The 12259-nt window shown below is 40.1% G+C and overlaps 1 protein-coding gene across 1 annotated transcript; it reads right to left on the reverse strand.

Annotated features, from left to right (window-relative positions):
• Window positions 1–6365: 6365 nt before the first annotated feature.
• LOC131663411 (uncharacterized) lies at window positions 6366–6858 on the reverse strand. Its single transcript, XM_058933813.1, has 2 exons — window positions 6554–6858; window positions 6366–6477 (listed from the first exon to the last, which is right to left on the reverse strand). The coding sequence occupies exons 1-2, from the start codon at window positions 6856–6858 to the stop codon at window positions 6414–6416; spliced, it is 369 nt and encodes a 122-aa protein (XP_058789796.1). The 3' UTR covers window positions 6366–6413.
• Window positions 6859–12259: the final 5401 nt, after the last annotated feature.

Below are 12259 nucleotides of genomic sequence, written 5' to 3' on the forward strand. Positions count from 1 at the left end.
AATGATAGAACAAAGGTTAAGAATTACATTTATCTAAGAACAATTAGGATATTAATAGTTTTAACTATTAATTGATTATTAAAAAGTTTTGAGAAATGCTGAAAAAATCAGAGTTAATTGCAACAAACATAATTAATAACCTTCATTCAAGTCATTCTTAAATTGTCTAACGCAAAGTTGAGTGCACCCAACAATTATATATACGAAACTCGTAAAGAAAATGAACCAATAAATACGGGAAGACAAATTTCGCAATTTTTCGAGAGACCTGCAAGTAAATCTGTTTCCTTTAATTTAAAAGAAATTAGCAAAAATGAAAATAAATTATTTAAAATAAAATAACAGTACTGTTGGCAGGATGCACATGTGCGCTACAGATCTCTTCTTTCTAAACATGCGCGCAATCTGACTACTCCGGATGACGCGATCGTAAAATCGCCCTGATAATCTCCAGTACCCGAAAGTCGCCAGATGCACGAGCCGAAAACTGCCGTTCACAGGAAAAATCGTTTTTATTCATCCGCACGCAGTTTTTCATCTTAATTTACGAGCTAAATGTGTGGTCGGTATTTTTTTTTTTTTATTCTCTCTTTTTTTTTTTGAACCGCCGTTACAATATCTTGGAGATTTTTTATAAACAAACCGACATTTTTAATTTTGCATTCAACAGTTTTGAATTCTGAGTTCGGATTCATATTTAGAACGCCCAAAAACATAAGATACGGTATCATCGATCTATGCATGAATTTCGTGGTCGATAACATGGCGTAAGGTTTTGAGCGTAAAGGGTTAAGACAATAAATCATTATTTTATAAATCCAAGATGAAACAGGCCGCTAAAAATGGTTAAAAGTATCTTGTATACATATGATAAAAGTAATCTGAAAGTTACAGGATGATCGGCGATTAACACTTGGGTAGTGTTACTTGTAAGTAGAATTTTTGCTCTATTTAGATCGTATTCTGTGGTCCTGTGGTATATTTCTGAAAATAAAATGAAGCTTAAAATGAAATAGAGTTATAAGTCACGTTATCTCGCTTTTAGATTTTTAAGTTAATTCAAAATTTCATGTTGAGAAATTGGAACATTAATATTACTATATCCGGATTGGAATAAACCTTATGTTCTAAATACAGATGCCAGTTATCATTCTTGTAATGGAGAATCACGGCTTAGCCAATTTTTTAGTTGGTTCTAACAATCATCCATTCACCGCCATTCAGAATTTTTCGACATAAGATTAAAGTATTCTAACGTAAACAGCCATAATATCTGGCTGAAATACTTAGGAATTAGTAATTTCATGTCACTGCTACGAGGACATCACTTGTATATAGCCCTGTAAATAAGAATATATTAATTTCCAATCACTTTTATAATTTTATCAGTGAGTTTGAAAACATAGACTGGAAAGACACAATTCTCAATTTAAAAGTGCTGGGCAAGATTTTATTAACCAGAAAACTCCTCGACCCGATCTCACTAATTCCAATATCGTTTTGATATGTTCTAGATCATAGAAAAATAAGTAACACTTGATTTTATCTGCTGGAAAATACTTAAGTCCACCCTCATAAATGAAGTTTGCAATTGGGACGGGGGAGAGGGAGGGGAAAAATAACAGACGGTATTTCTCCGGTCTCGCACTGTCGCCAGCGGCGCGCAGTCAGCCGAGACAACGTGTGCAGCTTTGTTTTGTTTAAGTTGGGCGCCAGCTACCGTGCTCTCGCGTTAGGAGAGCGTGGTAGCGCTGCAACGTTGGCTGGTTCTCGGCTCGGTGGTCCTGCTGGTCGCTGTGAGGTCGGGTGGTTCCCCGTTGCCTCTCTCCTCGTCGCCGTCGGGGTTCTTTGCGCGCGTGGCCGGCTATCACCTGTGAAGAATGAAGCGGGGGCGCGAAGTCCTAGGCGACGATTCGGTCGAATCTAAATCGTATCGAGCGAAGGGGAAAGAAGGGGGGGCAACGGGTGGTTTCCAAGGCCACCCACGGCTGCGGCTCGTTCGGCTAGCTAGATGTTTCGGGGCATGGCGGCTCTCAATCCCAGAAGCGGGTACATCGAGGGGGGCGTCACAGGGGCGCTCCGGTTGGCGGCTAGTGGTTCGGGGGATGATAGCTCCTTCCCTGGACTGGTGGCGTAGTGGCGGCGACGGTGGCTATCGGTTAGGCGGTGATCAGGGCAGTCGCGTACGCGCTTACAAAACTTAAACCGATCGCGGATGCTACGGGGGATGGGGCGATCAAGTGGGTATAGTCAATAATAAGGCCGGCTTAAGGGTAACTCAAATTTATTAATCGAAAATATTCCCAGGTCAGCCCAGCGGTCTACCCGTTGCTATGGTCAGCCTAATTTAGGTTATTGGGGACGCGAGTGGCGTACTACAGCGCAAAGGTCGGCTTAGGCGAGTAATAACTCGGTCGAACGCTTCGGGCTTCAGATACTATTCGGATACGTGATGTCGGTTTATCTATTCGCGGAAAATTCCAGCTTGCTCAAAACAATTGCGCTCCGGAATTCGGTCGGCCACGCGAAGGCTAACTACGGCTCGCGGTGTCGACGATATTTGTAGCGACGATCGCGAACAAAATAAAAGCGAATGTATCCGAATCCTACCGGTCGAATGAAGGTCTAACGCGACTGGTGCGATGTTTAGATCGACTCGGAAAGGAATTCAGAGACGCGCACTCGTTTCACGGATGATAACAACACGGCGACTAGAAACTATCCCCGAAAGGTCGGTGGCGAAAACACATGCAGCAACGGCAACGGGCGCGCGAAGGTCATGCGGGATTCCGTGCGCGAACATTCGGCGGTCATGCGATTATTTCAGGTGCGGAACAAAGAAACAGCGTAATAAGAAAATTCGGGGATAACGGCAAACGTTTTCGGTCAAGACATAATGCGCGCGAAGGTCATGCGGCACTCCCGAAAACGCGAGCGTTCGACAACTTCAAATTGCGGACAATGATTAAACGTCGGTTCGACAAAGGATTTTCGGTGGCTAACAATAAGCGGTCGAATACTACTGTCGGACGCGCGAAGGTCGTACGGCACTCCCGAAAAACGCGACGGTCGACAATGCGCGGCAAACTCGCGATTATTGATCATGCATAGAAAGTTGATAGTAAGGGAAGGGTACTTACTCTTGTTGTTAACGTTATTCCGTTATCGTTATTTCAGTTATTTTCGTTATCGTTATTTCTGTTATTTCCGTTATCGTTATTTCTGTTATTTTTCCTGTTATATTTCCTTTCACTATTCTTTCTATATCTGCTTATTATTTTCACTATCTTTTTCTCTATTTCTACTCGTTATTTTCACTCACTATTCTTTCCCTATATCTACTCGTTATTTTCACTGTTCTCTCTGCTAGGCTTATCGCTTTCACTATTTCCTTTATTTTCACTATCACTATTCTTCCTCTATATCTGCTTATTATTTTCACTATCTTCTTCTCTATTTCTACTCGTTATTTCCACTCACTTCTTCGTACCGCGCAACAGCGAGGCTCGGCGGACGTCCGTCCGTCGAGGCTTAACGGTTACTACTCGCGCGCCGTTTTTCGGCGACGCGCCGCTTCTCCTAGTTTACTCCCCTTCGTTGTTGTTGATTGGCTAGCTTGTTGCTAAGCCAGGTCTCAGCGCCGTCTATTTTGATGTTTTTTACCCGCGCAATTTATTTATTGGTCGGTCCTTCGCGCCTAATTTGCCTACTGGTCGCGAAGATAGCGTCGGTTTTCTCTCATAAGTCTAACCACCCCTAAGCCGATAACGATTGGCCGGTCAGATAGCGTCGCTTGTCTATCCTCTTCTATCTACCGCTCGTTGGTCTTACCGATTCCCCTCGCTCGCTTCCGATCGGTCTAGCATCGGCGGTCTCGCTCGCTCTCACGCGCTCGGTCGCTCCTACTTCTAGTCTAGCTAGGTCTGCCTTAACTAACGGGGGCTTGCGATCAGCTGATCGCGGCTGAAAACTTTAGGGGCTTCTAGCTCCCCGGGGGAGGGTCGGATCGGGTCGTGAGTGCGCGAGGGGTTGTACGCGAGCGTAAGGGTCGTGCGAATCGGTCAGGGAGGTTTCTAGAGGTCATAGTTCGCGAGATCCGGGAGTGCGTGGGCGGTGTATGCGGTCGTGGCTGTTCTGCCGCAGTGCCGGAAATATTTGTGTGATGACGCATCATCACACAATTTATCTAAAGTTCTAATTAAAATTATACAATGATATAAATTTCATTTTATTTCTTATGCATGTAATTCTGACTATAAGGGATGCAACCCTTATTTTCTTTATTAACAATTCTACTATTATACGCAATGTTTATTATAGTAAATTAATTATCAATTAGAGGCTGTACCATATTAAAAAACTTTTTTGAGGGTAGTTTTTTCATTTTGAGAGTATTTAAAAAATACTCTCCAACGAGTCAATTTTATTATTATAATCAACCCACGATAATATTTTTTTCAGTTTTTTTAACTCATTTGAAATGATTGTTCTATAAAAATTGACATAAATGTGGTGACAAAATTGTGACAGGGCTACAGTCAGATTCGCTGATCCTGAACGAGTGTGGCTTTGGTAACAGAGCATTCACACGTTTGTCGTTGAGAGGGAGAGTCGCGGCGAGGTGCAACAACACCGTCGGTAGAGTGAGAGTGAGAAGAGTGAGGGAATAGGAGAGCAACTTAGGAAAACGGAAGAAGTAAGGGAAAAGCGCAGCATGCGCCACAACACGAAAATCTGTGGCACAGTGGCAGTTAAATTCAAGAGCAATGGGGCGTGAGCTATAAAAATTTTCGGCCGCCTAAGTCTCGTACGCGAGAGATACAGCTCCGCGGCATAAACTAGCAAAAGAGTGTTCAGAATTTTCAACATCCACTATTGTCAAGGCTTGACCACACGGTCACCTATCAACATTACGAGGCAAAACTCGTGGTGTCGTCTAGTCGCCGCTCTCCGATCTGTCATCAGCCATAGACCTCTCCCAGATGGGCTTTGTTTTCGCTACCGTCGTCTTTCCACCTTTGAGTCACCGTCGCCATCATCAGGTATATCACTTTCTAGAGCTTTAATGTTCTCTCGCACCAGCTCTCACTCGGTCACGATATCCACGACTTTACATTCCCGCGCATATCACGCGTTGAGCGAGTTCGTTTACGTTTCATATCACCGTTTCCTCTGTTTGTCGCGACTACACGGTTGAGCGATTACGCTCACTCTTATTTTTGTGTTAATATACAAATATTGACTGAGATCGCCACTTTGTAAAAATTCAGTATTTATATCGATACTGCCATCCGTTTTTAATGAGAGCTTTCTTTTAATAGCGATACGAATGAAGAAAACGTTATTTTTGGAATAAATATTCGATATTTCGTTAATAAACATTTTCGATGATTATTATAACTTGTTACAATAAGAAATCAGCGAAAATCATCGTTCAATCAATGCAAATTGAAGCTTTTTCAATTCTTTAGAACTTGTATTGAAAACTTTTTTATCGAAGATTGATACCCTGACTTGCGGACTCAAAAAACGTCTTTTTGCCAACTTTGATCCTTTAGTTTTTTTTTAAATTTGATGTAGTTCAACGAAATATTGACAGTTACATAATTCAGTTTCCTGTGAATTCATTATTAACTACCGTAATTTTAAAACATTTTAATATTGGTTAGTTCGCGTACAATATTTTAGAATTTTTCCCATATAAGTTATTAACATCTATTTTTATTTTATAATAGTATGTTGATTTAATCAATAACATTTCAATCAATTTTAATCAATAATTTTATTTAGACTATAATAATAGTTAAATGAAAAAATACAATTTTTTTAATGTCGCACTATAGGAATTTTCGCCCAACTTTGAACGAAATCAAATAACTCAAGATCTAAAAGGGTTAGAGAAAATCGGGGAACGGCATTTTGAAGCTTTTGTTAAGTAGATTAAGGGAAAAATAGTCCAATTCGAGAAAAAAAAAATTTTGAGCTCCAAATCGAAGGTCAAAACACGAGTTTTTAGGAAAATAAAGCTTTTTTATTTTTTCTAACATACTTACACCATGAAATTTGAAAAAGCAATGCAACAGAAGTGTAGCTCTTGAAAAAACAAGGCAGATAGCATTTTTTGTTTTTTTTTTTTACTTCAAGGTCAACGAAGTAATATTCGTCAAATCATCCACTTACCTATCGTGAGTGATTTAATTGACTTAACACAGTTTTTAGTTCTAGTACGGGTTACGAAGCTCTTGATGTGTGGCAAAAGTTCAAGAAACCATTAATAATAATTTGAAAGTCATTAATACGTTGAAGTACACACACAATTTGAGATAGCTACATTTTTTTACATGAAATAATTTGTTACAAATTCTCGAAACTCGTTGCTCATAAGACTGCGCGCCTGTAATGAACTTATAACCCTATTCATCTTCAGTGTCAGAGTATTCGTCGGAATCTACAATTTCAATTGATGACTTGAGAAGACTGGAAATCATATTTATTCATTCATTTATTGTTTCCATAAAAGTATTGTATCTCTGATTCAATGTTTGATACTCACTTCTCTTGAATATACTTTCGAATATTTGCTGGGATTCCATGTTTTCTGAGAATGGCCTTTCTTCTGATTATTCTCTTCTTTATGCCCATCAGAGATATTGCAGGATCACTCATTTCAATTGCTCTATTGTATAAATCTTGGGTACGATTTTCACGAGAACTTTGACGACAATGATGAGTTGTGTTTGATCTGAAGTATTTATGCCATGATTCCAAACCATCTTCAGCAAAATATGCGATTGGAAGAGGAAAATTTTCTGCTATTTGACATCCATGAATCAATAACTTGTGCGTAGTTGGATTCATTTTTGCCCAGGGGTACAGCGAATAGTATAATTTGTAAGTATCGAAAGTAAAATTTTTCATTTTATCTAAATCGAGTACTTTTTTACTTTTGAATGCGGCAAGAACAGTTGCTATATTTTCGACTAATTTTTCGTCGAGTTCTAAGGCTTCTGCGAACGCTGCTGGATTTCCAAAGCATATCCTAGCTAAATTTCCAGTATTTGTCGTTCCAGTACCTTGGAGCAATTGATCCGCTCGAATCGTTAACTTTTTGTACAAGTTTTCTTTGACAATATTTTCTCTGTCCTTGTATTTATCTGTAAAATAATAGTATTTCATTGCTAGCAATCTGCTTTACAAAACTATTAACCTGTATGTAATCTGGAGAGTGCTAAATGACTCGTGACTTTTTCCATCAATTATAAAGTTTAAGTCATGTTAAACAGTTGAAACGCTGCCCCAAAATATTGAAAACTTATTTATGATAAAAAATACACGTACCTTTGTCTTTGTCGATTCTTTCCCACTGTTGAAAAGGCTTGCGGTAACTCAGATTCATCAAATGCTCAAATGCTTTTATTTGACAGTGTAAAATACCTAATCCGAAATTTAGTGTATCTCCTTTTGATGTAAATTTATTCTTCAAATTACTAAATGTAGATGTTGTGAGCTGACAGCAAGGGCATCTTGACGCAGATGGATTGTTAGTAATAATATTCAAACACTTTCCATCGAACAAAGTAGGGTACACTTCAAACTTGACACGAACTTGTTTTTCATTTGATAAAATGAATTTATGAGCAGTGAGAAATTGTATCTCTTTGATCAACCGATCATACTCGACTTTCACGCTATCAGTAGTTTCTTGTTGATAACAAATTCTCACTGGTCTAAAAAATCTCACACTCATGGGAGTTGGATTTATCCAACTGTGCTCGCCATTTTTCGAGTCAAAAAGCTGAATTACTCCGATGCACGTTACGAATAGTGACAGTTGAGCATTTTTGTTTTCTAATTCTCCATTTTCAAATTTTTGTTGAGGATTTTTATGACCCGAAGAGCTGTCAAAGCCTATCGATACACGCATGTGTAAGTTGCGATATGTATTATTAGGCCATCCGAGCGCTACAGCTTCACATAATCGCTCAGCAGTTATATTGAGTAGCTCTTGCAAACGTACACAAACCTCAATGTCACTCTCAACTTGATAAGCTCGCGGATGACACTTTTTTTTCTCTTGCAGTAGTGCTTGATAGCTGGGATAAATATCGTATCCTAAGCTTTTTGTATCAGATATTAATGCTTCGTATTGATTTTTACTGTAGTCATTTTCTAAAAAAAAACCCAAAGCCGAACTAAGTGTATGTTTTCTTGCCAGTACTTCTTTTTCTCCTTCTTCTTCTGTCTGATCTTCTATGATCTTTTTTGCATTCATCTTTTCTGCCATCGATATCACTTCATCATTGTACTTGGGATCATTCAACAAATCTTTAGCTCGATTTCTTAAAGTAGTTCTTGAAACACGCATCTCACGCACATTGATTTTTTTCCGACCACTGTTAATGACATCTCGTCGGACTTTTTTTGGTCTGCCTCTTCCTTTCGGTTGTTTATTTTTATTCTTTCGGCCCATGGTGAGTTACTACTTATTTGAAAAAAGTCGTGTCTTGAAATACCTGGTGATGTAAGTTTCGTATCGTACAATATTCAGAATACTCATCACGAATTTTCCATTCGTTTACCGTATTACGAGCAGATTTCTTACACGAGATTGGCGAATAAAAATCATAGAAACGCTAATTTAAACTTACCATCAGTTTATGAAACGTCAAATTAGACCATACAATTTTACGGAATTATTACACTCTATTGAACACTGGAAATTATTGATAATCGCAGTTCAATCGTAATGAATATACGTGCTGTAAAACTATTCTCGTACAAGTTACTCACTTGAATGAATGTAAAATGTCTTACATCAGTTTCATCAGGACAGAGGTGAATGATAAAGTCAAGCATGTAAACATTGTATACATTACGATTTCATTCTACTGACCTACTGTTGTACAGTGAAAGAGTTTCTAAGAGAAACTATATAGATATACATTTTTTCAGTAATTTATTTTTCTATTATAAATCTTTCAATTATAAATATCAGTCTATATTTTATGAATCAGGTTTTCAACTATTATTTCAATACTCATTTCGATAGCATCATATAATTTTGTGTATTTTGTAAATCTAAAATTATAGTTTATGCAAGATTTGAAAATGATAGGAGTTTGTGAGTTTGAGATATTTTTTTGATCAAATTAAAAAAAAATTAAAAGTGGTTCAATAAAGGTTCGAATTTCGAGAATTTGTAACAAATTATTTCATGTAAAAAAATGTAGCTATCTCAAATTGTGTGTGTACTTCAACGTATTAATGACTTTCAAATTATTATTAATGGTTTCTTGAACTTTTGCCACACATCAAGAGCTTCGTAACCCGTACTAGAACTAAAAACTGTGTTAAGTCAATTAAATCACTCACGATAGGTAAGTGGATGATTTGACGAATATTACTTCGTTGACCTTGAAGTAAAAAAAAAAAACAAAAAATGCTATCTGCCTTGTTTTTTCAAGAGCTACACTTCTGTTGCATTGCTTTTTCAAATTTCATGGTGTAAGTATGTTAGAAAAAATAAAAAAGCTTTATTTTCCTAAAAACTCGTGTTTTGACCTTCGATTTGGAGCTCAAAATTTTTTTTTTCTCGAATTGGACTATTTTTCCCTTAATCTACTTAACAAAAGCTTCAAAATGCCGTTCCCCGATTTTCTCTAACCCTTTTAGATCTTGAGTTATTTGATTTCGTTCAAAGTTGGGCGAAAATTCCTATAGTGTGTCGTACACGTAATTATATCAGCATTCCACTATTTCTTAAAAAAAGTATTTTGAATGATTGTTACCGAAAGAGATTAGCTACTGTTGGTATCACATTGCACTCGAGCTTATTTTGTGTTTATATTATAACAGCTCAAACGTACTATAACGAGTGAAATTGCAAACTCGTTATATCTCTCTCTCCCTAGTAACGATATGTAAATATGACACATTCTTCCGAACTTATCTTACGTATTTATAAATTTATTATGTTTGTATCCATTTATTATCTATATCTGTGTATGTAATTATCCTTCTGTATGGATGTAAGATAAGTGAGGTGAGAGAGAGATGCGAATACGCAGGGATACTTCCGTGCGCGACCGCGAGGCGCGGAGAGAGAGAGAGATAGACTTAGTCGCGCTTTAGCGAGTGACCGCGCGCACTGATTGACTCACTAAAGAGAACGAAATCGAGAGTCGAGCAGGCGACACGCTAGAGAGTTACTGTTGTGCGGACTTGTGAGCGAGCGGATAGATTTCTTTGTCTCGACGACTTTCCTTGCTGAGACCACGGTTGTAACCCGGCGCTTCCCTTTTCTTCTTCGATCCTTGAGTTTGTGCCTTTGTCCAGAGGAGGATCGCGACATCGCCTGGCCCCGTAGAGGATCTACGCTCGTTAATCGTAGGTGGTAGAGCAGGACTTCGTTAGAAGAAGCTGAGCCGCAGAGTGCACGTGGTGCCCTGTAATTTGTGCGTTCGCGTTGACGCAAACCGTGCGACTAGGTTGCATATCTAGAGGACGAGCACCGTCATTGTAAGTACCGGCTTGTTGGTTTACTCTCTCTCCCTATTCACTCTCTCAGCGTACTCTCTCCCTCCTTCCAACCGCTCATGTCAACTCTTATTGATTAAAATACCGTTTACCGTAAGTTCCTTTTTTTTATTTAACCGTGTTCCGTCGCCTTTGTCGAACGTTCCGCTTTTTCACGTCTACGCCCGCTTTTGAACCTTCGACCTTTGCGTTTATCAGCCAACACTACGAATCTGCGCGGATCCGGCTGTCCCATCACCGGTGTGACGAGTACCGAACCCGAGAAGACGGACAGTACAGGAGGCTCCAGAGTTCGCTCGGACATTCCTCATTTATCATTTGTAACGGAGAATTCCAATCGTCCTTCAATGGATGGCTCGTGATTGTCCGTACAAATTATTTTTCGGGGATTCGGGAAGCGAAAATCGTTCCCGCGGCTAAATAACGCGTCGAGCACACGCGTTAACCGTAGGCGGATTGATATTTGGAATCAGGAGTGACTGAAGGGATAATAATCGATACTGAGTCTGAATTAACAATAATCTTTAATGCTAAAGGGAAAATTAACAGTTAAGCAAATCCGCGAATAATTAATCGGAACGGCGTAAAATACAATATCATGCAAGGGGGGGGGGAATACAAGGTTATCAAAAAGAATACGAATAATAGTGAAAAGAAATACAAGGTAATAAAAAAAAGGAAAGTATCAAATAATCGTAATTCACAAACTACAAGCGAATACAATACTCTCCCGTTATGGTAACCACGTATCGGCTATAATAATAATGAGTCGGCGGCAGGTCTGCGCGCCGAACCGTTGATTATCCGAACAATAGTGAAAGAATCAAAATAGCGACGTCTGTGTACAAATTGATATTCGCCCGAACACAATAGCGAACGACCTCGCGATCGGCAGAGCTGCCGAACTGCGAGGTGTTTACTCGACGCCTCGGACAGAGAGAGAGAGAGAGAAGGAGAAAACACCGCACCGACCTTGCCTCGCGTCAATCCCGCTGTCCGCTCCGATGCTCCTGTATTTGCCAACCTCCGAAATACTCTGCAAAATAAAGGCGGGATATCTAGGTGACCGCTCTCTTTTGTAGCCCTGCTTCTCTCTTGTTCCTTGCTGTGGTGTTGTTGTTGTGTTGTTGTTGTGACTGTTGTGATGATTACTGTTGACGTTGTTGTTGTTACTGTCGCTGTTACTTCTGTTATCGTGATTATTGTTGTGAATGCGTCTCGAGTGTATGCGTCTGCTGTGGTTAGAGGAGTATGTGTGTGTGTGTGTGCGTAGATGTATATCTGTGTCGTGCCGTGCCTCGTTCCGCCCAAAGAAGCAGATCAGCACGAAGCTCGCACTCACCAGGCTCACTAAGATGGCCGCGCGCGCGCACCCGCCCGCGTCACCTCGCCGGTCGCCCACGTGCACCGATGCCGGTTCCGCGATCTACACCAAATTCCCAGCAGGCACTCCGCGCACCGGGCACGTATCACATACACAACTTAAGTCTCCGGCGAGGGCGCGGGAACTCACAAACACAATAAGGGCAATCCAAGAAAAATGTGTGCGCGCGGCGGACCGTGCGACTCCTCAGCAGATACTGCCGATCTTCTCTTTTCAAGCCGGCGAGATGCGCGCGCAGGTCTGCCGACGACTCGCCGGCTTTCCCCTATCTTCTGTCTCTCTCTCTCTCGCTGCGATCTCCACGTTGGCTCCCTCCAATCACCGCCGTTGCCGTCGCAC

The sequence above is a fragment of the Phymastichus coffea genome, unplaced genomic scaffold, assembly GCF_024137745.1.
Source record: "Phymastichus coffea isolate CEN01 unplaced genomic scaffold, Cenicafe_Pcof_1.1 PCOF00002, whole genome shotgun sequence".
NCBI classification, from domain to species: domain Eukaryota; kingdom Metazoa; phylum Arthropoda; class Insecta; order Hymenoptera; family Eulophidae; genus Phymastichus; species Phymastichus coffea.

What these genes read in the sequence shown, in the direction of transcription:
- LOC131663411 (XM_058933813.1), bottom strand. Translation starts at nt 6,858, where the DNA reads ATGAATCCAACTACGCACAAGTTATTGATTCATGGATGTCAAATAGCA. An exon ending in CGAAAGTATATTCAAGAGAA is followed by an intron (nt 6,478 to 6,553) that starts GTGAGTATCAAA and finishes TATGATTTCCAG; the next exon opens with TCTTCTCAAGTCATCAATTG.